At 42.3% G+C, this 26,633-nt stretch overlaps 1 protein-coding gene across 1 annotated transcript in view; it reads left to right on the forward strand.

Annotated features, from left to right (window-relative positions):
- TNKS2 (tankyrase 2) overlaps positions 1-26,633 on the forward strand; it is an 81,616-nt gene that overhangs the window by 38,324 nt on the left and 16,659 nt on the right. Inside the window, 12 exon segments of the mRNA XM_073596414.1 lie at positions 4,495-4,586; positions 4,676-4,754; positions 5,477-5,648; positions 5,812-5,891; positions 7,031-7,176; positions 7,414-7,579; positions 10,552-10,771; positions 14,595-14,704; positions 18,628-18,816; positions 21,126-21,375; positions 22,584-22,666; positions 23,460-23,580. Coding sequence (XP_073452515.1) covers positions 4,495-4,586; positions 4,676-4,754; positions 5,477-5,648; positions 5,812-5,891; positions 7,031-7,176; positions 7,414-7,579; positions 10,552-10,771; positions 14,595-14,704; positions 18,628-18,816; positions 21,126-21,375; positions 22,584-22,666; positions 23,460-23,580 — 1,708 coding nt within the window.

The following is a 26,633-nucleotide window of genomic DNA, read 5'->3' on the forward strand; positions in this document are numbered from 1 at the left end:
CTGGAATTTATCCTGCTGCTGCTCCTGGAGCACCTTGTGTATCACTGGTCTGTTTCCACTGCTGACATACAGTGGCTTGGTTTGTGAGTGTGTGTGTGTGTGTGTGTGTGTGAAGCTTTTCCTCACCTTGGGACTCGTTCCCTACTGCTATGCGGCACAACGTCTTCCCAAAGACGCACGGCCATCTGCCCGCAGAAGCTCCAGTGCCATCCCCAGCAGGCTGTACAGTGGCTTGGTTTGTGAGTGTGTGTGTGTGAAGCTTTTCCTCACCTTGGGACTCGTTCCCTACTGCTATGCGGCACAACGTCTTCCCAAAGACACACGACAATCTGCCCGCAGAAGCTCCAGTGCCATCCCCAGCAGGCTGTGTCTGCTTCTCCTGAGCCAGTAAATCCAGGCCTGCAATCCCTGTTGCCATGTTAGGTTCAGAGACCCAGCAAATTTGAGGTCATCGCAAGTCTCCTGCATGTGAGCAGTGTATGCAAGAGGTGGTTTCTAACAACAAAAGCATGGGGAATGCCCAGGAAAAAACCAAAGCCTACTTACCACCAGCTTGCAGACAACCGAATAAACCTGTCTAACAGTATGCATTTAAAAACAGAGGTTTAGTCCACACGCATTTGTAAAAGCATGCGTGAGTCACAGAGCCACGTCACTGCACCCTGGTATCTGTGGTCCTAATAAAATATGAGTGTCCCCACTCATATTGATGCAGTGTGTATTGCCATGCATCTGGAGCATCAGCCAATTGTTCAAGGCCTTTGGTATTTAGAGCTCCTACAGCTGCATAGATGCTGGTTTGAGTAATTTTCTTTGTGTGGACTGGAAACTCCCAAAAGGGTCCTGAGCCCCGGCTGAAAATATGCCAGAACATTTCCCCTTTAACCCCTTCAGATCCACGCTATAGCCGAATGACGGCTACAGCACGGACCTACTTTGCCGGGAGGCCGTAAATAGACGCCCTCCCCTTTGCAGGCTCCCTGCGCGCCCTCAATGAGACTCGGGTGATTACAGATCGGAGTAAGGGGTCGATCCCGGCCCCTTACCATGTGATCAGCTGTCAGCCAATGACAGCTGATCACGTGATGTAAACAGAAGATCGGTAATCGTGTTTTTTTTTTTTTCTTCTCACGCTGATGGCGTGAGGAGAAAAAAAAGCTGATCACCGGCTTCTGTTGAAGAGACATCAGTCCCAAAGAGGAAGAGGCAAAGCTGCCTCATCTGTGCCCACCAGTACCGTCTGCCAGTGCCACGAATCGGTGCCCACCAGTACATTAAAGTTCCAGCAATCAGTGCCACCTATCAATGCCCACCAGTGGTGCCAATCAGTGCCACCTAGCAATGCTACCTATCGGTGTCACCTACCAGTGCCGATCAGTGCCCATGACTGCCACCTATTAGTGCCACCTATCAGTGCCCATCAGCATACATCAGTGAACGAGAAAAATTATCTGTTTGCAAAATTTATTTACAAAATCTAAAACGGTTTTGTATTTATTTTTTTAATTTAATTATGAATAAAAAACCCAGAGGTGATCAAATACCACCAAAAGAAAGCTCTATTTGTGGGAAAAAAAATTCCAAGATCCAAGTGAAACGCCACTAAAGATTAAAAGGGTGGAAAGTGTGCTCACCTTTTGTGGACTTGCTGACAATTAAATTCCATCTTTAGATCCCAGTTTGGTTTACCTGGTTTTGCTTTCTGTCCTGTATGGCAGTAGCCATGATCTGTCAGTTGTGTCAGGGTGGGCAGAGTTACATAAATGAAATGACTCCACTTTGGGGGGTAGGCTCTTGTTTCACAGAGTGGCTGAAGCAAATGTCTGAAGACTTGTACTTTAGGTGTGACTACTTCAAAACCTCAAAGCTTACGTCTTTAATGGGACTGTCTGCTCAAATGCACAGGGCACTCTGGCTACGTGCGTTTCGACATTGATGAGATATTCAAGTAACATCTGATTTGCCTACCCTTCAAGGGACTCTGGGGCTGATTTACTAAAACTGGAGAGGGCAAAATCTGGTGCAGCTGTGTATGGTAGCCAATCGGCTTCTAACTTCAGCTTGTTCAATTAAGCTTTTACAATAAAACCTGGAAGCTGATTTTTTTTCTTTGTAGAGCTGCACCAGATTTTGCGCTCTCCAGTTTTAATAAATCAACCCCATTGTGTCTTTGGACCTGCTCTTGACCCAATCGCATGCAACACCATGGCCAGAGTGCACCTGTTATTGCAGGAAATCATTGGAAAAAGCAAAGGTATTCCACCCTTTGCCCGCAGCTGCTTTGGCTTTTAGTACTTCTAGGTCTTCAGAGCCTTACCCACATTCAGGTCATAGGCCCCAGAACCAGAGGTCTGTTAACTCCTCTGATAACCTTCCTTCATGAAGGTGCAACCCCACTAGTATAAGTGGCAGGTTCTTTGTTAGTTTCTTCCTCTGGTATTGGATGCTCAGAACACCACTTTTAGCCCGTTGGCTAATGCCTTGTGTTTTTTGGCATCTTCAGCTAACCCTCATCCTTCGACTTTTCCTACTGCATTTAGCAGTGGACAGAGGCCTTCCTGGGTTCCTGCAGCCTGAAACACCCTTGTTCCCTCCTAGGTGAGAACTTGTCAGGAATTGTCTTCCATTCAAAATTGGGGTCAACTTTCAGGATCCTTGAAGTCAAAGCTCGGAGGGGTCTAACGCCTGTAAGCTTTGCCCAGTGGGGCCTTGCAGGTGTCTAGCATTGTCAGCCATCGGTCTCCAACAGGCGATGCTGGCAACTTATATCCCTGCTAACAAAATCCTGAATCCTGTAAGTCAGTGAATCCTTCAGGGACGTTCACCCCCCCCCCCCCCCCTTTTCCCTTTAGGGGCTTGTGGGGTGCTGGAGGAACATGCTCCTAATATTGTTGCATCTCCCCTTGACACGTCCTTCAGGCTCCCCCTTGTATAAATAGCAAACCACAGCTGCTGGAGGTGCTCACTGGGCTGGAGGAGAAGTTCCGGAACTTCTGTGGGTGTAAGGTCGATGTGATATTCACTTGGGGGAAGACCACTGGACATCTCCAGCCCTGTGAGCACCTTCCAGCGGCCATGGTTTGCTATCATCAGCGGGACGTGGACACTGAAGATATGGATTTGACTAGATATTTACTTTGTGAGCTGTTATAACATTTTAATAAACTGCCTATTGCTGCAATACATGGAGCTTCGCTTTCTTTACTGGGTTCTCAGGCACACATGCGGCGGGGAAAATCACATGCGATTCGGACAGGAATCTCACTGCATTCCTGTTCAAATTGCATACGATTCTTTGCAGTGCGATTTTAACCCATTAATTTTGTATGGATGCAAATCGTACCGCATTGTATCGGTTTTAGTATCAGGAGCATTTTCAAAAGTACTAGTGAAAATACTCGGCATTGCTATTGGATCATCCCCACTTTTTTGCACATCCTGCCTCCCTTATTCAGTCATATTGACATCGGGGTTGGTACTCTGAAGTTGTTTCAAGGCTCTGATATCCGTTTCACTATCCCTGTTGATATAAATTTGTACAGTCCTTGCTTTTCTTGGATGCCTTATGGTACCTCCAATTCTTGAAACTTCAAGGGTTGGTGGGAGTGTGTTTGTGCTTGTAGCCCAGATGGTCTCCTAGAGTGGACAGTCCTTTTTTATTTTTTGCTTTGACCAGTCTCCTCCTGGGTATCTGTTCTCCCTCAGGTTTGCCCTAGTGTTTTTTTTGTTGTTGACCACAATACATTGTTGGTCTTTTATTCTCTGGTGTGAGGATCATGTTGATCTTCCATAGTTTTTGGTAGACTCTGCTGCTTTGAAGAGAACTTTACCTCACCTGGTTCCGATTCAGGTATTAGTCCTTTTTGTAGTTCTGTTACATATGGTTCCTAGTGCTGTCTTCTTTGTCAGTGGCTGTTGCATCTCCTTAGTTGGGCTGCTTCTGGACATCCTGATTGTTTCAGAACTCCCGTGTCTCTCCAAAATGAATCTAATATTAAAGCTCCCCCCCCCCCTCCTTTTTTTTTTTTTTTCTTTTTTTTTTTTTCTTTTTTTTTTTGGAATATTACTTCTGAAGAGGAAGTGAACACGTTTTATTATGTTTAGTCTTCTGAAAACCCCTTTCTGTTTGTAGCCATGGGTCCCTAGCTCTGGTTTCAATGCCTACCATAACATTCTAAGTTTACATTCTGTGTCCAGTAAGGGGTAGTTTTCTGATGTTTTCTCACAAAACTGAAACTTGCTGGATTGAGGAGGAAATATACAGAGGTTCTTATGACTTTTCTGTATGCCAGTGTCCCAACCTAGGTGACTGTAACTTGACTGTTTTTGAATTCCTGTGCTCCTCAGGGGCTTGAAGAAAAAAAATTAGGTAAATGAAAAAAAAACAATTGTTTGTCAAGCCAGAGATATAGGGAGATATTTTGTTCTTTATATTTAAATATATATATATATATATATATATATATTTTTTTTTTTCCCCTCTGTGATGTATAGCATTTTGCTGGCACATCGCCATACCCCAAGCGAAAACAAGTGTGTGAGCTGCTTCTAAGAAAAGGAGCAAACATCAACGAGAAGACCAAAGAGTATGTTTGTTTGTTTTTTGTTAAGCTTCTGTTTATGCCATTCAGTTTTGTAAAATGTTACATCCATGATTCTTTACCTTTTTTCCAAGCTTTTTGACGCCACTTCATGTCGCAGCTGATAAAGGCCATAATGATGTTGTAGAGGTGTTGCTGAAGAATGAAGCCAAGGTGAGTTCTGATTTCTACTCTTTATCAAAAAAAAAAAATACATTTTTGCTTGTGTTGGGCCTTAAAGTGATTATAAAGGTTAGTTTTTTTTTTTTTGTTTTTTTTAAATAAACATGTTTATACTTACTTGCTCTGTGCAATGTAATTGCACAGAGAGGCCATGAACCTTTTCTTTTGGAGTTCCCTACTGGCGCTCCTGGCCCCTCTCCTCTGTCCAGTGCCCCAATGGGAAGCCGCTTCCTATTGGGGCACTGTTGTGTGCTCGCACCCGAGCCACGCTGCTGCGTCCATTGACACAGACAGTGGGGCTTGGCCCTTCCCCCTACTCCCTCGTCACTGGTTTTGATTGACGGCACTGGAAGCCAATTGCTCCCGGTACCACAGCAAAGCCAGTAAGACCTGGAAGTGAGGATAGAGAAGAGCGGCAGACGTGCGCGGCGCTGGATCAAATGAGGGCTCAGGTAAGTAAAAGGGGAGATGCTGACTCCTAAACATTCCTTGCGCTAATGTAAAAAATGTTTAGGCTTTACAACCACTTTAAGGAAGGTCACTGGGGATGACTACAGGATAGGAATTCAGCAGTACATAGCAATATACGTTCAATGTTGAATATTGGTTGAACTGGATGGTCTTTTCTTTTTTCATTCAGACTATGTATTGCATTACTGTTACCGATGTTGCATACACTGGACTGTAAATTGCACCTTGTTTTGTCTGTTTAGGTCAATGCTTTGGATAACTTGGGACAGACATGTCTCCATCGTGCTGCTCATTGTGGTCAATTACAAACCTGCCGGATTTTGTTAAACTCAGGTTGTGACCCGGCAATTGTGTCACTTCAGGGTTTTACTGCTCTTCAAATGGGGAATGAAAGTGTACAGCAGCTTCTTCAGGGTATGAATTATCTATCTGTTGTTGTGTTTTTTTTTTTTTTTTTTTTTTTTTTTTTTTTTTTTTGGAAGCAGTTTTAATTGTTATACATGTTGTCATTTGAGTCATGTTGGTATATGATCAATTTCAAATGCTTTGCGTTAATGTCAACCTTTATTTTTACCAGAAGGCTTACCGCTTAGTAACTCTGATGCAGACTGCCAATTGCTGGAGGCTGCAAAAGCTGGAGATCTAGATATAGTCAAAGTGAGTATGGTTGTAGAGTTTTGGTTGTGTTCTATGGCAAACTTGTAGTTAATTCTTTTCGTTCCAGAGCCTCTTTTTTCCTTTCTTTCATGCTTAATGGAAAAGTTCACCTTTTTATAACATGTTAATGTTCCACCTGTGACAGCAGGCTGGGGATCTTGTGCCTGCTGTCACAATATAAAAAGGACGGCTATGCGGAGGTCCGCCCACCCAGCTGTGTCATTCATGCACATAGTTCTGTGAATGGGAAACTACAAGTATTGACTTCCTTTGCAGCTGTCGCCTTGTAGTTCTCAAACTACCGGGGGGCTGTTGAGCACTCTGGTAGTTCATTGTCTCTTCCTGTCAGTGTATTTGCCTGCTTGTAGGAGGTACGAGCAGACAGATACACTGACAAGTCTGCAGAGGTCCTGCATGGCACCCGCGATCTGTTGATCACGGATGCAATGCTTTACAGGCTCCTAGCAAAAATAAAAAATGCACAATTTGCGTTTTTTTTATTGCTTACCTTTTTAAAAAAAAAAAAATAAATTTAGGCCTGAATATTACCTAAATCGCCTGTAAAATATAGTGGAAGTTCCAAATGAGGTAATATATGTTGCTTACTAGGACTTGATTGCTTCCATCTGACGCCGATAGTCAGGTTTACACACAGATTTACTACAGCTGACTTTTATAGCATACATTGGTTTCAGTGAAAGAGTTAAAAGAACATTTGTTTGTATTGTACTATGTACTAGAAAATACTTTTTTTTTTTTTTTTTTTTTTTACTGTTCATGTTGGTACATTTGTAGTTTTATAGCGTCTTCCTTTAGTGGCTCTTTGTTTAATAAGATGGTCAATTCACTGTGCCATTGAACAACTGTTGCGATAAGATGAAGAGCTGTCTTGTTTTTACATGGTCAATGCAAGTCTATAAGAAATACAATACAACACAGGTACTGTACAGCAGTACTGAGCAAGAAGCACAACCTGCATGTATAATGTACGAATAGAAGAGCCTCCATGTTAGTTTAACATTATAAACTCTGCACAGAAATAAGGTTTGTTGAAATATTAACCCGCCTTGATAAAATGACACCCAATCACTTAGTAGTTGCCTTTTTAAAAGCTGACCTTTTTTGATCTTTTCTCTTAGAAACTGTGCAACTCACAAACTGTAAACTGTAGGGATATAGAAGGCCGTCAGTCCACACCCTTACATTTTGCTGCAGGGTACAATCGGGTCGCTGTGGTGGAATATCTGTTGCAACATGGAGCGGATGTCCATGCTAAAGATAAAGGGTAAGCATTTGATATTGGTTGAGAAACTGGACTACAACATGTATAGTCATTTTTGTGTTGCTAATAATTGTCAGTTACAAAAATCTGATAAATTGGATTTTATGGTTGCAATAGCAAATTCAGTTTGAGAATTTTTTATAGTAGATGTAGCAAATATTGAAGATGATCCTTTTGTACAGTAATTTATGCTAAGGTCTTGCTATGTGCTTAAATAATATTTGTAATTTTTGTTTTTAGCGGCTTGGTTCCATTACACAATGCTTGTTCCTATGGACACTATGAAGTAACAGAGCTTCTTGTCAAGCATGGAGCAGTAATTAATGTAGCTGATTTATGGAAATTCACACCTTTACACGAAGCTGCAGCAAAAGGGAAATATGAGATTTGTAAGCTTCTCCTACAGGTATGGGCCTGACATCCAATGTCAAGTGCAAATGTTTGCTCTTTTTTGGGTAAAAATTTAGACCTTATGTAAGATAAATCGCACAATTGTGCTCAGTGATGTCTGTTGTATAATTCAGTACCTCCTTTTATTCTTTAGTCAAGCAACGCATATTGTGATTATCTCTGCAAGGCACAGTAACAATAGTGGGTTACTGTCTAGAGACAAGACGTGCACTTGGTGGCAGTGTTGAAACCTTGTACTTGAATTAAAATTTTGAAGTTTCTGAAGTAAGAGCTACTTTGCCCACATCCAACCTTTTTCTATTTTCTATGCATTTTAAAGCTGAACTTCAGGAAAAACAGCTAAATAAACTGCTGAAATACATATACAGGATCTGCTTTACCTGCCAAAGGATTTTGTTCTGTCCATCCAGTCTTAAAAGGTTTACATATCCAAGCTAGGTAACCGCTAGTCTGGTGTCCTGATTTTTCTGTTGCCTTTTGAGCTATACAGCTTATTTACCTCTGCCTGTAGCCTGCTGATTGGGCAGTGAGAGCGTGTTCATGCCATGTCCATTGAGCTAAATTTTTCTGCACTGTGCTCAGCGTACATATGCAATGATGTACAGAAAAATGCAGTTCAACGGACATGGTGTGAACAAGCTCTTAAGGAGAAGCAGCAGACTGATGAGCCAATCCTTTTGCTCATACTGGCCTCTTCTACAGTAAGCTTGTTCCACATCAATACATGTACATAAAATAGATCCTGATTTGGCTTCCACTACTTTCCCTCCGTCTCCCAGTCCAAGTGCTGCTGTAATATCCACTTGCCTAACGTAATACACGGTTTGCAAATGGTTTATCGGGGTTATGGTTGAATCTATCGGCCATAACACCGCAATTTTTATTTTTTTTTTTTTCAGCCGGCAGCTGGCTTTCTCATGGAATCGGTCCGAGTGGCTCATTAGCCACTGGATACGTTTCAGAAAATGCAGGAGGGGTACCAATCCCAACGTTAAAAGGGACTAATTAAATCAGTTAAAAGGGACAGTGTAAAAATGTTTTTTTTTAGTTTTTTTTTTTTACCGCCCCATTCCACTCGCATGCAGAAGCGAAAGCATAAGCAAGTCATGCACGCATATATTTATACAGTGTTTGCAATACATGTGTGAGGTATCGCTGTGAATGTTAGAACAAGAGCAATAATTCTAGTGTTATACCTCCTCTATAACTCTAAACAGGTAACCTATAAAAAATTGTCGCCTATGGAGATTTTTTAAGTACTGTAGTTTGTTGCCATTCCGTGAGCATGCAGTTTTAAAGCGTGATATAATCTAGTTACTTGGTGTAGCATCTTTCATATTTTACAAAAAATATTTGAGATGCATTTGGTTTACATTGTTTGACAACAATGTGGCCTTTTTCATATCAAACCATCTGAAAAAAGAAGTGTTCTACTACTTTGGTTTTACTAGTTCTACTTGGCTGTTGTGGCCTTTTCTTTGCTTGTATACTAGTTCTACTAATTTTGGTTTTCTTAGGCTGGCCAATCGTGAACCATTTTCTAATCTCCTTTTAGATTTACAAACAACTATGTAGCGTGAAGGACTAGTAAATCTTTTCAAATCTAATACATCCAGGTTGGCTTTTGCACTCTAATGCCCTGTACACACGGTCGAATTTTCCGACGGAAAATGTGTGATAGGACCTTGTTGTCGGAAATTCCGACCGTGTGTAGGCTCCATCACACATTTTCCATAGGAATTTCCGACACACAAAGTTTGAGAGCTTGCTATAAAATTTTCCGACAACAAAATCCGTTGTCAGAAATTCCGATCGTGTGTGCACAAATCCGACTCACAAAGTGCTACGCTTGCTCAAAATAAATTAAGAGACGAAAGCTATTGGCTATTGCCCCGTTTATAGTCCTGACGTACGTGTTTTACGTCACCGCGTTCACGTTCGGATTTTCCGACAACTTTGTGTGACCGAGTGTATGCAAGACAAATTTAAGCCAACATCCGTTGAAAAAAAATCCATGGATTTTGTTGTCGGAATGTCCGATCAATGTCCGACCGTGTGTATGGGGCATAATTGTTAAACCTTAAAATGTTTGTAAAATCAAAATGTGATGAGCGGGGCCATCTTTAGAATGCTAACACGTTGTACTGATTTAAAGGTGAAATGATTGCCAAGTGTCCTTTTTTTATGTGCTTTGTAAAGGATTGCACAGGAAATGCTTACACAATATTTGATATTGACTTTTTGTATAATTTTTAGGTGAGAAGGAGCTCAATTAAAATTTTGTCAAAAGGAGATTGGCATTAGGGTTACTGCCTCATCCTAGTGCGTTTCGAAAGCATCACACAGACTGAGTCACAACATTGAACAGTGACAGTACTGTTTTTAGTATGCTTCCCAAAAGTGAATGTCCCATCCTGAAAATGGTATTTACCCAGAAAATTTCTGTTTAGATAGGTACATTTGCATAATCTTTCCAATAAGCAATACATAGCTTTTAGTACAGATCCTTTTAGCTGCTGGCTGCACAGAAACTAATCGCTTCTGTATCCTGACAGATCAATGTTCTTTCAGCCACAGTTTGCAGAGCCAACTCCTGTTTGTTTGCTTCACGTTGCTGCTGAAGAACCTGCACCCAGCCACCACTAGAGGGAGCACTTTACGCAGGAAATGAACTCTATATTTAACTACATGCTGTGATGCTGGGAACATGCCGATTTGTTGTTTTTGTATAATCTAGGGGGACAAGAACAAAAAGTGCAGTTATCCTTTGTTTTCAATGCTGTACTTCAGTTACTAAATAAAGTATATCGTGTAGGAGTAGCATTGTATGGCTCCTGTGTAAATCTGTGGCATAGACTATTATTAGTCCCTGAGGACCAGAGTTGTAAAATACTGCTCAACTGGCCTTATTTTTTTAAGCAAATCACTATTGTTCATTAAGTGTTTAAATGGTTTTATTATAAACAGCATGGAGCTGATTCAACGAAAAAGAATAGAGATGGAAATACACCCTTGGACCTGGTTAAAGATGGAGATACAGACATTCAGGATCTCCTCCGTGGAGATGCAGCCTTGTTGGATGCTGCCAAGAGAGGCTGTGCAGCTCGAGTGAAAAAACTTTGCACAGCTGAAAATGTCAATTGTAGGGATACACAAGGCAGACATTCTACCCCATTACATTTAGCAGGTGAGTGTGATTATGATTTCTCATAAGTATGGTTTGCAGCTAACAGTAGTTCTTTAGTCGTATTCAGTAAAAAGAGTTCAAAAAGCAGTTTGCTAATTCTTAAGTGCAGAAACCTATAGCACTTGTTCAGAATTCTCATTGTACTGGTCTTTAGCAGAATTGTCAGATTAGTTGACAAAGGTTACTACACATAAGAATGACCATTGTTTGTTTGTATTTTAAAAAGCATAACATTCTAAAGAAGTCAGAAATGTCTGTAGAACCTTTTTCATTATGAGAGGTGCTTTTTTGCTTTCAGGACCAGTTTGAAAGCTTTGTGTGATTTGTATTTTTTCCTCCAAAAGATTGAGGCTGTGGTATTTATCTTTGGAATAGGTGTTATAGATCACTGGCTCTATAGTCATTCAAGTAATTTGATCTGTATTATAAAACCATTTCCCCATTTCTGATACCTGATGTGGCCAATGCAAAGATCCTATATTAACCATACCCTACAGACAGTCCTTTCATGGGCTGTGACTCCCATAGATCCTGGGCTGTTTCTAACTCCAGGATGCAGTAGATCCTGGCTTAAAGGATAAGTTCACCTTAAAAAAAAAAAAAAAATCACATCTTTTTACAGGTTAAAAAAAAAAGTGCATTTATTTATTTTTACATTGGAGCCTGTAAAACATTGCTCAGCAGATCTCAATTGCAATGCCAGGATCCTGCAGACTCTCAGTACACTGTCTGCCTGTTCCTCTGATCTGGGCAGGCAGTTACTGAATTGCAGAAAGAATAAATTAACTACGAGGACACTTGCCAGCACCCCTGCAGTTCATTGAGTACTACAATTGGTCAGCAGCTGCGGACAACAGTACTTGTAGTTTATTCGCCAAACTCTGTTAATGAATGACGTGGTGCCCTGTGTGGCCACGCTCTTTTTAAATTGTGACACTGGTGTGGGGAAAGGATCCCCTGCCCGCTGTTACAGTAGGGGGTGAGAGAATGCAGAAGCTAAAACATGTTATTTTACACCATAAATACGGGTGAAACATGTTCCAAAGGTGAGCCTTTAATCTAGTCCCTATGGTCAGCAGGGCAAGAGGGAACTGTACTCTTAACCCTGCATGCAAGAGAGCGGGGATGGCTTGTAATGCTGCTGGTTGGCACCAGATCCTATGGGTAGTGATCTCTTGGGTACAGTGTACTAGGTGAGCTTATTAACAGGGTGCTCTATGGGTCCAGGGCAGTGACCACCTTGGGATAGCGGTGTCCCTAAAGACCCAGCGGGGGCGCACCCGCTGTGATGTGCAAATGATGGGCCTGTTTGCCCTGCTACATTGACTGGCGAGTTCCTCTGGGCTATGTGAAACTAGTGGGCAGTCTTTCTCCCTGGGTGTCCCCTTGCATTCTGGGCTGTTTGTACACAGTGCTCCACTACAATAGTGGTGCTTAAAAGGGGCGGGGGCAGCTGTGTGTGTGTGTGTGTGTGTGTGTGTGTGAAATGTCGTCCTTGCCCTTATTTTGCACATGCACAGGTCCAGTTTTTCCACAATCGGTGATTCTTGTCAGAATACAGCACAACTCTACAAGCATATCAAGTGTTTGGTACACTTGAAGAGGTATTAACTACAACATCAGTGTTTTGGCTTGTATATACACGCCACTCAGCTGGGTAGTCTACCCCTGCAGGGTTTACAGGCCTACAGACCCTGCCATCGTCCTGGGCAGGCAGAAAGGGGGGGGGGGGGGGGGAGACGATCAGCCGGCTCTCAAATACCTCTATCTGGTAGTGAGGCTTCTCCTAAGTGTCAGATTAGCTCTGAATCTCTGCCCTTATCTGGTATTTCAGGGCAAAATATTCCTTTGTGTCAAGGGAGAATTTTTCTGCAACCATATGAGGGTTGCATGATCAGCTGTAAGAGGCTCTTACTCTATATAATACACCATTTTATTTTTTTCCATGAAAGTGGAGTTACCTTGTAACTTAGACTTGTGTGTTTTGCAGACCTCTACCTTTTGAACCTCTCTGATAGATTCCTTTGTGGCTGCTTACATACAAGGTGGTATTTTTGGTGGCCACTATCTTGGCATGCAGGGTCTCAAAATTGGATGCGCTTTCCTGAAAAGAACCCTTCCTGGTTCTTGAGGCTAGGGTAGCCCTCAGACCTCTGTCCTCGGTCCTCCTCCTTATCTAAGGCGCTGCCATCCTTTTTGTCCTAATCCTGAGGATCCTAAGGATAAGGTACTTCACTCTTTTGGATGTTCGTGCTGTTCAGTTCTTCTGAATATTCCAGTTTTTTGTTTTGACTGTCTGATCCTATGGTGGCAAGGTGGCCCTTTCTTGGTCATTGCCCATTCAGCCAGGTGTGTCAGCACTTCCTGGGTTATTCAGCATTGAGCTTCTGCTGTTCAAGTTTTTAAGGCAGCCACCTGGTTTTCTCTTCACACGTTTACCAAGTTCTACCAGGTAGATATTTGCGCTTCTGCAGTTGCCAGTTTTCCACAGAAGGTCTTGCAAGTGGCTTTGTAGTGAGGTTTCCTTCTGTGTTTATTTTTTTACTTTGAGCATGTTGTCCTTGTTGCTTTTACCCGGTCTCCTTGTGTTCAGTGCTTTGGGACATCCCAAACAATCATAAATATTAACTCCTCTGTGTCATGTGATGCATGATTGATTACTTAGGATATTTGGTTTGCCTGTAAAAGCCTTTTCTTGGAGTATACCACAGGGCACTGAGATCCCTTACCTTATTTCTGTTCCCCATTGCTTCCTAGTAGGGATGCACTGATATATTGGCCGCCAAAAATTACAGGTTTATCGACATAGATAATTTTCAACTGCAAATAGGATCATTGATGCAGATAATGACCGAATAATGAACTTCTATTCATTTAAGTTGATACTTCATTAAAAAGTCGAATATAATACAATTATTTATAAAAAAATGTTTTTTAAACTGTCCATTTAGGTTTTCAGCAAAGTGCATCCTGAACTTTTGGTTTCGGTATCGGTTTTCATTTTGGTGCACTGCTACTTGCTACAAAACTGAGACATTAAAGTGGTTGTAAAGGCAGAAGGCATTTTTATCTTAATGCATTCTATGCATTAAGATAAAAAACCATCTGTGTGCAGTAGCCCCCCTAACACTTACCTGAGGTCCATCTAGATCCAGCAATGTTGTAGGAGTGTCTCGCCTGCCTGGGACTCCCCTCCTCATTGGCTAAAACAGCAGTGCGGCTCCATTGGCACTTGCTGCTGTCAGTCAGTTAGGAGAGAAAGGGGGCCGGGCCACGGCTCTGTGTCTAAATTGACACAGGGAGCTGCGGCTCAGGTTCCCCCAGAGCAAGCTTGCTCTGGGGGCACTCAACAGGAGGGAGGGGCCAGAAGAGCCAAAGAGGGTCCTGAGGAGAAGAGGAGGATCTGGGCTGCTTTGTGCAAAACACTACACAGGGCAGGTAAGTATAACTTGTTTTATTTTTAACGAAAAAAAAAACGAGACTTTAGTATGACTTTAACTAAGCTAGGAAGGGTTATGCCTGGACAAGGATTTCAGACTTTTTTTTTTTTTTGGCCAGAAGGTGCCAGAATAGCCCAAGTAGTCATGAATTCTGTGTCCTGTGTACTCAAAGGGATTTTAAAGGTACACAAAAATCCTTGTTTTTCACTGAGGTTGCAGCATGAACTAAAATGCCAGACAGGTGCAAGAAAGTACGTAAAGGCATTTTTTTAATACTGACTTTTTTTTTTTTTTTTTAAGATGTTAAACATTGACATTATTGAGACGCCGCATCATACATATCTTTGGAAACTTTATGCTTAAATTTTTTTTTTTTTTTTCAGCTGGCTACAACAACTTGGAAGTTGTGGAGTACCTGTTACAACATGGTGCTGATGTAAATGCACAAGATAAAGGGGGACTTATTCCACTGCACAATGCAGCATCATATGGGGTAAAATGTTCTTTTTATCAAACTTGATTAATGCCTTGTTTGTAATTTTGACAGGTTTTTAGTGTGGGGGAAAAAAAGCATTTTGAGAAAAAATATATTCATAGTTTACTACCGGGCAGTATGACTAGCAATGTCATATTACACAGCACTTATAAGGCAAGATAACTCTATGGCCAGATTGATTGGTCACACAACAGAAACCCTAATATATTGTTAGGAAACCTGAGTATTACCCAAAAAAACAAACAAACATGCATACTCCATTGAGATAAGAGTCCTGGGATTGGCTTCACCTCTGTGAAGCCCTCAGAGGTTTGTTCTAGAACCTTAGTGAACAAACAGCATCATGAAGGCCAAGGAACACACCAGACAGGTCAGGGATAAAGTTGTGGAGAAGTTTTAAAGCAGGGTTAGGTTTAAAAAAATATATAATATCCCAGGCTTTGAACATCTCACGAAGCACTGGTCAATCCATCATCCAAAAATGGAAAGAGTATGGCACAACTGCAAACCTACCAAGACATAGTCGTCCACCTAAACTGACAGGCCGGGCTAGGAGAGCAATAATCAGAGAAGCAGCTAAGAGGCCCATGGTAGCTCTGGAGGAACTGCAGAGATCCACAGCTCAGGTGAGAGAATCTGTCCACAGGACAACTATTGGTTGTGCATTCCACAAATCTGGCCTTTATGGAAGAGTGACAAGAAGAAAGCCATTGTTGAAAGAAAGCCATAAGAAGACCCATTTGCAATTTGCGAGAAGCCATGTGGGGGGACACAGCAAACATGTGGAAGAAGGTACTCTGGTCAGATGAGGCCAAAATGTAACTTTTTTCCTAAAAGCAAAATGCTATGTGTAGGGGAAAACTAACACTGCACATCACCCTGAACACACCATCCCCCCCCCCCCCCCCCCCCCCGTGAAATGTAGTGGTAGCATCATGTTGTGGGGATGCTTTTCTTTAGCAGGGACAGGGACTGATGGTCAGAGTTGATAGGAAGGTGGATGGAGCCAAATAGAGGGCAATCTTAGACGAAAACCTGTTAGTCTGCAAAAAAACTTGAGACTGGGGCAGAGGTTCACCTTCCAGCAGGACAACAACCCCAAACATACAGCCAGAGCTAAAATGGAATGGTTTAGATCAAAGCATATTCATGTGTTAGAATGACCTAGTCAACGTCAAGACCTAAATCCAATTGAGAATCTGTGGCAAGACTTGAAAATTGCTGTTCAGATTCTCTCCATCCAATATGACAGAGCTTGAGTGATTTTGCAAAAGAATGGGCAAAAATGTCACTCTAGATGTTTAAAGCTGGTAGAGACATCCCCAAAAATGACTTGCAGCTGTAATTGCAGCAAAAGGTGGTCCTACAAAGTATTCACTCAGGGGGGCTGAATACAAATGCATGCCACACTTTTCAGATGTTTGTTTGTAAAAAAAAAAAATTGTAAACCATTTATCATTTTCCTACTACTTCACAATTATGTGCCACTTTGTGTTGGTCTATCACATAAAATCCCAATAAAATACATTTACAGTTGTAACATGACAAAATGTGGAAAACTTAAAGGGGTATGAATACATATATACAGTGCCTTTTAAAAAGTACTTCCAGTGACCTGTATGAGAGCAGTAACACCAAATTTAACACATCTGCTCCCCATTCATACCTGAGACCTTGTAACACTAACAAGTCACCTGACATTGGGGAGGAAAATGGCTAATTGGGCCCAATTTGGACATTTTCACTTAGGGGTGTACTCACTTTTGTTGTCAGCGGTTTAGACATTATTGGCTGTGTGTTGAGTTATTTTGAGGGGACGGCAAATGTACACTATTATACGAGCTGTACACTCACTACTTTACATTGTAGCAAAGTGTCATTTCTAAAGTGTTGTCACATGAAAAGATATGTGTGTGTGTGTATATGTATATATATATATATATATATATATATATATATATATATATATATATATATATATATATAATATTTTCTCTCACTCTTCACTCTCTCTCCCAATACACTTCTCATGTGGCTCGTCAATGTTTGCCTCGATTTTCGTGCTCCATATTTTAGTTGTATTAATCATGTGTCGATTTTTAGGTCTATAAACTGGATGTTAGAGGTTAACATTGCCTGCACTGATCAGTAACTTTTATGGTTTACCTTTAGCAGATAGGATGGGTTATTTCAGCTAGTATGGTATTGATATCTTCTTTCACTCCCAAACATCTTCGGGGAGTCACCGCTTGTGATTCAGAAACCACTGGGTTTGGGGCAGGGAAGTGGAGGAAGGAATTTACCTGAGTGAAATCCCAGTAACCTCCTTCTTCCCCTAAATGTCAACACAAGCCGGTTATCTGCTTCTCTTTCCCCAGGTAAGGAGAGAAAAAGAGAGCCGATAATGGTCTAGTGTTAAAGGGACATCAACGCTGATAATCAGAACATTGATTAGTAGTGTCCTTATTATCATTGCTGTCCCAACAGTGCCCACCAGTGTCCCCTATTAGTGCCGTCTATCCATGCCTCCTTTTCAGGGCACACCAGTGCAGCCTCATCAGCGTACATCAGTAAAGGAGAAAAATTATCTGTTTGATAAATTTTATAACAAACTATGAAAAATTTTTTTTTTGTTTAGCAAAAAAAAAAAAAACGCCACTGGTGATTAACCACTTGCCGATCGCCTTCCGGAAATATACTGCTGCAAGGCGGCTCGGCTGCACAAATCGTGAGAGTGGGCGCGCTGCAATCGTGGTACAGAGAGGCAGAACAGGGACCTTCCTATGTAAACAAGGCGGATCCCTGTTCTGACAGGGACAGCACTGAGATTGGCTGTTCCTAGTGATCAGGAACAGCCATCTCTGTGTTGTCCCAGTAAGGCCATTCCCCACACAGAACACACCCAGGGAATACAGTTAACCCTTTGATCGCTCCTAGTGTTAACCCCTTCCCTGCCAGTGTCATTTATACATTGATCGGTGCATTGCTCACTGTAATGTCACTAAACCCCAAAAAGTATCATTTGGGGTCAGACTTGTCCACTGCAATGTCGCAGTCCTGCTAAAAATCGCCGCCATTACCAGTTAACAAAAAAAATAAGTTCCATAAATCTATCCTTTAGTTCGTAGACGCTATAAGTTTTGCACAAACCAATCGATATACGCTTATTGCGATTTATTTTAATTTTTTTTTTAACCAAATATATGTAGAAGAATACATATTGGCTTAAACTGATGAAGACTTTTTTTTTTTTTTTTATGTATTATAGCAGAAAGTAAAAAATAGTGTTTTTTATTTATTTTATTTTTTTTCAAAACTGTCGGGTCTTTTTTTGTTTGTAGCGCAAAAAATAAAAACCAGAGGTGATCAAATACCACCAAAAGAAAACTCTATTTGTGAGCAAAAAAATAAAAAGGACATCAATTTTGTTTGGGTACAACGTCACACAACCTCTCAATTGTCAGTGACGCAGTGCCATATCACAAAAAATGGCCTGGTCATTGAGGGGGTAAATCCTTCCGGGGGCTGAAGTGGTTAAATACCACCAAAAGAAAGCTCTTGTGTAAAAAAGAAAAAAAATATAAAAATTAATTTGGGTACAGTGTTGCATGAATGCGCAACTGTCATTCAAAGTGCAACATCGCTGGAAATTGGCCTGGCCGGGAAGGGGGTGTTAGTGTCCAGTAGGCAAGTGGTTAAAGTTTTCCTTGCTACTTTTTGTCAGTTATTTTGTATTTTGTTTAGTTGGAGCTAACACCGATTTTGTGTATTCTGTATTTGAATTTATTGATGGGTTCTCTATTGTGTAGCAGCCAAAACCCTAGCCTTACTTTTGTCTCCAGTATAGTATACATTTGTAATGTTCGTACATATTCCAATAACCAAACTTTGTCTTTTTTTTTCTTTTTTTTTTTTCCCAGCATGTGGATGTGGCTGCTTTACTTATTAAATTCAATGCTTGTGTGAATGCCACTGATAAGTGGGCCTTTACTCCACTGCATGAAGCTGCTCAGAAAGGAAGGACACAGCTTTGTGCATTGCTTCTGGCACATGGCGCCGATCCTACACTGAAAAATCAGGAGGGGCAGACCTCCTTAGATCTTGTTACAGTAAGTAGTCAAATGTTCCATTTTGTGTTGCATTGACATTTTCTTGTTTGCAGTATTCCCCTTTTATGATCAATTCTGAATAATCCTAAATCACATCAAGTTTGAAGTTGCAACCCATCAAATTACCTTTTGGCACAGGTTTTTTTTAACCAAGGAAATGCACATATTTTGATCACCCTGTGTCATTACTTTGCTAATTTGTGGGTTCATTTTGATGTTGGTGTTCAGCTACATAAACGTAACACAGAAAAAAATGAATCTGCTGTTTACTTGGATGCAGAAATTGCTTTTTAGGCCTCATGAACACAGGGCTATGTTTACAGGTGCTTTTACCAGCGTCAGACATTTTGTTTTGCAACTTAAAAACTCCTCTCCATGTTCTTTGTGTTCATGCAGACATAGGCAAGGCTTTTAGGAGCTGTAGTGGGCACACGCATTTTTCAAGCTGGGAAAAAAAAAAACCCCAGGGCCAGCGCATTTTGTAATCACTTCATCATAATAAAAAGTTTAATAATTTAAATAAAATAGAATGGTACATAACCCAAGAATGGTATGACAAATCAATTGGAACAGCCAGCTGCACGAGGGAGAATAGACAGACCTGGATGTATGAAACTTCTAAACCCTTTCTTGGCCAGGGAGCTGGGTAATCTGAGGCTGTTGGGCCAATGGTGATTCTGGGGAGGGAGTGTTGAAGCTGCAAGCTGACAGGACGAGGGAGGGTGTCGGGGGATTCAGTAAAGTTGGAACCGTGATGTGGTGTCCCAAGACAAAATAGATGCTGGCTCATACTCTCTGTCCTGATGGCCGGGGGAGAAGGAGCCTGTTATGGAAGTCAACGGTGACGAACAGCACTGGTCTCCATCAGAGGAGGGAAACCCCCGATCCCTGCTGACCTGGATACAGCTATGCAGCCTTCACAGAGGCCACGAGGCAGACTGAGGACACGGGGAGCCACAGGGCAGACAGCCACAAGGAAGTCGCTCACCACCACGCAAAGTTGTATCCAATGACTTCCTTGTGGCTGTCTGCCCTGTGGCTCCCTGTGCCCTCGGTCCACCTTGCAGCCTCTGTGCAGGCTGCATAGCTGTATGCAGGGATCAGGGGTTTCCCTCCTCCAATGGAGACCAGTGCTGTTTGTCGCCATGGACTTCCACAACAGGCTCCTTCTCCCCCGACCATCGTGATTGTCATACAATCAGATTGTCCGATCCTAGATCTCAGTCTATGAGCCCCTCATGGTCAGTCCAGGAACTTTTATGTTTAATTTTATCACATCAACCATTTGGTTTTTATAAGGACCTTGGAGACTTGTGGTTAAGGCATCCATTGCCCCCCCCCCCCCCGTGTGTTAGGCTTTTTATGGGGGTGAATGGGTAGGGGGTACAATGTACACTATACTCGAGGTGCTTTGGGGTGGCGGGCACAGAGCCCCAAAGCACCCACCCCCACATGTTGAGGGCATGTGTCCTGGTATGGTCCAGGAGGACCTGTGGGGCTGTATGCTCAGATAAGGGTCTGGTATGCATTTCGGGGGGACCCCATGCCGTTTGTGTGTGTGTGTGGGGTTTTTTTGGCATGGGGTTCCCCTTCATGATTCTCGAAGCACAAGTCACATGCCACAAGTCTGATCAGTTAAGACGGTTCTCATAGGAACCGTTGATTTTGACATGTCATGTGACTTGTGCTTGGTAGTAATTGTATTTGGGAGTGGATAATAGAAGAGGCAGAGAAACGCTGCTAAACACGCATTAACGCCAATGCAAAAATCTACTAAGCATGTTTTTACAGCCACTTTTTCCTGGCGTCGGTACTGGCTTTGCAGCTTGTGTGTTTTTTTTGGGGGTTTTTTTTTCGGATGCCCTGTGTGCACGAGGACTTACAATGCACCTGAACAATAGCTTTAGTTATGTTGCTGGTTTCATAAAGTGACCAGTTATTTAAATTGGTAATAGAAGTCATTTATGACAACATGTCTTTGGCATGTTTCTCTCTAGATTTTTTTTTTTAGTGATCTCGGAACAGTAACTGTTTGGCCCTGACAATGTAGCAATAATGTCATATTGCCTTTTAATCCTAAGATTGCAGGGATCTCATAGAAACTTAAACCTCTCATAAAGTGGAGCCCCAGTTTTGTGTTTTCTTCTTCAGCTAAAGGCCAGGGATTAAAACATCTTTCAGGATCTATCACTATACTTGTGTGTTAGGATTGATATAGCTATTGTAACATATAATGAGGTTTTAAAAAGTCAGATCTGTCAGGGTTTGGATTTGTGGCTATTTTTATTTATTTTTTGTTCTTTAAACAGGCTGATGATGTACGCGCACTTCTAGCAGCAGCTATGCCTCCTGCATCTTTACCAGCATTTTATAAGCCGCAGCTTATCAACGTTTCCCAGCCCACATCAACAACAGCAGGAGTCTTATCTTCATTACCCCCAAGTCCACCCACACTTTCTGCTGCCAGCAGCTTGGATAACTTGGCCACCAGCTTTTCTGAATCGCAGTCTACAGCTAGTGGTGGAGCTGAGAGCACTGTAGCTTTGGAGAAGGAGGAAGGTAACACACACTTTTGATGATCTTTTTAAATATTTTTTTTAAGATATTCTGGACCATTGTGTGTATATGTGTAGATGGATAAATTTGATTCGATAGATATACGAGGTGTGTCCAGAAAGTAATGAGAATGCCATTTTAAAAGTTCTTTTATTGAAAAATTTTACAGTTGAGCATGGTCTCCTTCAAACTATTCATCTTGTGAGTTTACACAGCGATTTTTTTTTGACTCTTCATGGCATCCCTGGAAGTCTTCAAGTAATTGCTTTCACAGCCTGCGTATTGGCTCTTTGGACGTTATCCACACTGCCAAAATGGTGTCCTTTCACACCCTCCTTGTTTTTGGGAATATGAAATGGTCACAAGGAGCCAAGTTTGGGCTGTAGGGTGGATGGGGAATTGCCGTCATGTGTTTTTTAGCCAAAAACTCTGTCAGCCATAGCTCTGTGACTCGGTGCGTTCTCTTGATGAAGGATCCAAGTTGAGCCAATCTCGGGACGCATACGAAAAACTCAAGTGACCAAGAACTTTCAGGTAAAATCTTTGATTCACAGTTTGACCAGTAGGTATGAACAATTACACATATGGACAATTCCATGTGAATTAAAAAAACAATAAAAGTGAGCCGTCGGTCACGGTTAAGAACAGACCTCACTGCATTTAAATTTTGTTACATTTTTTAAGATGGTCATCCTGATCGTTTTTAATCTTCAACACCTTCTCGTCCTTCCTTGAAGGCCTTGGTACACATGTGCACATGATAGTGAAGCTTCTCCATAGGCTTTCCTCACCATTTCCTAAGTTTCTGATGCACTTTTACCCAATTTTATCATGTACTGCTGTTCCAAACTCGCATTTTTCTTAATTTTCGAGGCACTTGAATGGGGCATCACAAAAAAAGTCTCAATTCTGACAGGGCTGGAAAGCAATTGGTCAGTGTTCTAACGTATACCTGGCACCCCATGTGACCTTGGCCAGATTCTCCCTTCACATAGCCCTTCTAGAGAGTAGGATCTTAATTATCATTATTTTCTGGACACACACAGTGTAGAGAGCGAAGTATATTATAATATAAGGTGTTTTAATAGTGCCATATATGTATTTATGTAAAGTTGAAATTGCCCATACCAACCAATGTTAACAGCTGGATCAAGCAAGTCAGAAACAGAAGCTTCATTTTGTTTTGTTTTTCTCCATTTTGTCTTACAAAGTTCCAGGAGTTGATGTAAGCATTAATCACTTTTTGCGGAACCTTGGACTTGAACACGTGATTGAAATCTTTGAGCGAGAACAGGTAAGTTATCTTATAGGTCTCAAACGTTTCATTATCTTGGCATGGACTGAGCATTTATGCTTTTCTATATTGCAAGATTTGTATGGAAGTTTTGCCCAAACAATTTGTTTTACTTCAGGTGTTTTTGCCCTTTTAGTTTTTGTCTTGGTGACTTTGCTTTTTCTTTGTTGGCTCTTAAAAATGCATTGCCCACCTTTTGCTAAACCTATAGTTAATGCACTCACAATGTTTGCTAATGTTTTGCATTTAAAGACTTCTTTGCAACAGAGATCAGTGCATCAAAGATGCAGAGCACAGGCTCCTGCATTGTTTAGATTCCATTTGAGATCCATACGGATTTACAGACCTACTGTTATAGGGCTGGAGGGGAAGTAAACAATAGACTACAAGCGTAGTCACCGCACTTGTGCTGGTGCTGTGTAAGTCCCTCTGCTTCTGTAGTCCTCCCACTCAGATTCTGTGAATGGATGGCAGGGCCATGCACAGCCACACTAAAAAAAAGAAATAGAATAGCAGGGAGAAGCACCCGACAATTTAGGTGAGGAGCAGTTTGTTGGTTGGGTTGAGGAATGTGACCTTGTTTCATGTTACACCCTGGAGATTTCATGTTAATGCTGCCATTTTATATTTTAAAATGGTTAATTGGTTTGTTAAAAAATCATTCTCCTGTATATTTTTCAGCATACATTTGTTTTTAATGTATCCACTCACATGTGCATGATAAACACAGGAATGTTTGAATTTAGGCTAAAGCGTTAATATAAACACATGTTTCTGCCATGTCTGTTTATAGATCACACTAGATGTTCTAATTGAGATGGGACACAAGGAGTTCAAGGAGATTGGAATTAATGCTTATGGGCACAGGCATAAAATAATCAAAGGTGTGGAGCGGCTCATATCGGGCCAACAAGGTAATTAATATGTCTTCCAAAGTGTGGAATAACTTCTCGGAAAGTATCAGAGTGGAAAAGATGGTTCTTTGTGTTCTAATGGCATTTATACCATGAGCCTGGCTCTTGTAACACTGTTGCTAGATAAAGCGAAATCAGGAGAAAAATATTTTGTTCTTGCTGTAGCTGGTCACACGTGCGTATGATTGATGCTTTGTAGTAACAGGCGGTAAAATGAGTGCTGTTTACCTTTGTGCCTTAACAGTGCCATTCAGTTTGTAAGTGGTTGTAAACCCTTACAGACCACTTTTTGCTACAGGTAAGCCTATAATAAAGCTTACCTGTAGCTAACCAGGCTATCTCCTTAACCTGCACGGTTTAGGAGATATCCCCTGTATTTGCATGTGCCAACGTCATGGGTACATGCACACTGAAGCAATGGCACGTATGTGCCGCTTGCTTCAGTGAGTGTGTCGTTACCGGCGGCTCCCACGTGCATACGTGGGAGTGACGTCATCGCGGCTCCAGCCAAGCACAGCGCCGGAGCCGTGATACCTGGAAGTAACCCCCGAGAGTGATGTCGCCGGCTGGCGCTGTGTACAAGCACTACAGCGAGGGCTTCGATCTCAGGTGAGTATTACATAATGAGCTAGTATGCTATGCATACTAGCTCATTATGCCTTTGTCTTGCAGGTGTTTGATTTTTTTTTTTTTTTTTTTTTCAAAGTGGGTTTACAACCATTTTAAGCCTCGTACACACAATCCGATTTTCGACAGGGAATTGTGTGATGACAGACTGTTTTGTTTGCCTAAAATCCGACCGTTTGTACACTCAGACAGTTGTTGGCCAACTTTCCGCCAACAGATGGCAGGCTAGTAAATTTTCGGCGGACAACGGTCTGTTGTCAGATTTTCCTATTGTGTGTACACAAGTCTGTCACACATGTCCAAAGTACAAACACACATGTTCGGAATCATTGGTCACCAAACATGACATTAGCAGAAGGTGCCCATAGGGTGGCGCTCAAGAGCTGAAATTCCTCATAAGTCTCTACGTTCGTGTTTGTTGGCCGACAATTGTGTAGCATTTGTATTCAAGACAAGTTCACGGCACACGCCCTTCGGACAAAAGTCTGACGCTTTGCCAACAATCCGATCATGCGTACGAAGCTTTAGACTTCTTTTTGCGGTAAGGAGCGTTTTATCTTGGTGCTGCACAAATGTACTGGTTAGGGCCCATTCACACCACAGCAAGCACTTTGTTTTTGGGGTTTGTTAACGCAGTGCAGTGCTGTTCTCCTTTTTATTAATCTCAGTGTTATGGCATTTCTTTATCGTACATCATGGAACACAGAGCAGCATAATAATGACTAATTAATTAATGGCACTGGACGCTTGTTAAATTGGTATTCCTGGTCATATCTTGCCCAAGGTAAACCAGAAGGGTGCTTTACAGGTCCAAGGGTGTGGCCCCAAAAAAATCTGGGACCCGGTCCTTGAAGGTCCTCAAAGGCGCTACCCGCTGTGATGGGGGGAGATTGAGCCTGATAAAACAGACCCTGTTGCTTGGGATTATGAGTACTCCCTTTGGGAATTTCTTTATATTACTATTGGTTATATTCCCTCTGTTTCTGGTGTGACCTTTTTGCCTGTGTCTGGGGATTACAGAGCGCCAGGTATGGCGCATGTGCCGTGTGCGCGCCGCCGTTGTGCGGGTGCGCCGCGTGCGTCTGGGCACAGCGGATGTGGCGTGCATATGCGCTCAGTCCAATGCAGGCTTTATAAGGAGCAGGTGCTCCTGTTATGTGCTGGGACAACGCAGACCGATACTTGGGCATGTGAGTCTGGAGGTTTTTGGACACAGTTGCAATAGGTTTTACACTGGTCTCAGCTTGTGGGGAGTACTTTTTTCCATGTATGTAAGCAATGTCTTCCAGAAAACGTGGTACAGGGAGCAGGGCAAGCACAGGGGTAAGAGGACCTTCCTTAAAAACAGGAGACCAGCCCCATGCTGATGCAGCCTCAGTCTCCCCTGAAAGACCTGCGGCATCTGGCCTGGCTGAGCCATTGCATTTGTCAGGCATCGTGGCCACCACCAATATTCCTGCCTTGGCTTATGTTACTAAGGATGATTTGGCATCGGCATTAGCAGGCCTTGAAGGCAACATAGCTGGCATGATTGCTGCTGTAACACAGGGAGGAAAGAAACGTAATAGATCTCCCTCCCCTGAGCCTGGGCCAAGTGGAGAATCACTAGAGCACCAGGACTCTTATAGCCAAATGGGTCCAGGTGATCTGGAACCAGAGTGGGCAGAGGATTTGGAGGAGGTGGCCATGAAAGACCGGGAAGGAGAGGCTGATGAATCCTCAGCTGAGGACTCGGGTTCGGAAAAACCAATTTCAGCCTCCCATTCCCAGAAATTGTTTATCCAATCTCTGACTGAGATGGTACGAGTTGGGTTTAACCGCTTCCCGACCGCCCACTGTATATTAACGTCCTGTTTTTTAAAGATGGATATCTCGGTAACGGCAGCAGCTGCTGCCACAACCGAGGTATCCATCTTTAGGGCCGGTGATTCTGTACACGATAACGGTGGTCTCTGCGGCGGGTTCGCCGCGAGATCACCGTTATCGGCGGTGGGAGAGGTGCCACCCCCCCTCCCGCCGCTCTCCCGCGCCCTCCGCCGCTTACCGGAGCCGTCGGTAGCGGCGGAGGAGATCGGGACCTGTCACTGCTGAGGTACTGAGACGAGTGAGGCCAAGGTGGCCCCCACCCGTCTCTATACCATGTGACGGCCGGAGCGACGTCATTACGACGGCTCCGCCCACTTCTCTTAAAGGCACAATTTTTTTTGTCATTTTTTTTAAACGACTTTTTTTTTTTTTTTTTTTTTGCATTTTAGTCTAAATATGAGATCTGAGGACTTTTTGACCTCAGATCTCATATTTAAGAGGACCTGTCATGCTTTTTTCTATTACAAGGGATGTTTACATTCCTTGTAATAGGAATAAAAGTGATCCAAATTTTTTTTTAAAAACAGTGAAAAGTAAAGTAAAAGTAAAATAAATAATAA

This window comes from Aquarana catesbeiana, linkage group LG08 (assembly GCF_042186555.1).
Source record: "Aquarana catesbeiana isolate 2022-GZ linkage group LG08, ASM4218655v1, whole genome shotgun sequence".
Classification (NCBI taxonomy): domain Eukaryota; kingdom Metazoa; phylum Chordata; class Amphibia; order Anura; family Ranidae; genus Aquarana; species Aquarana catesbeiana.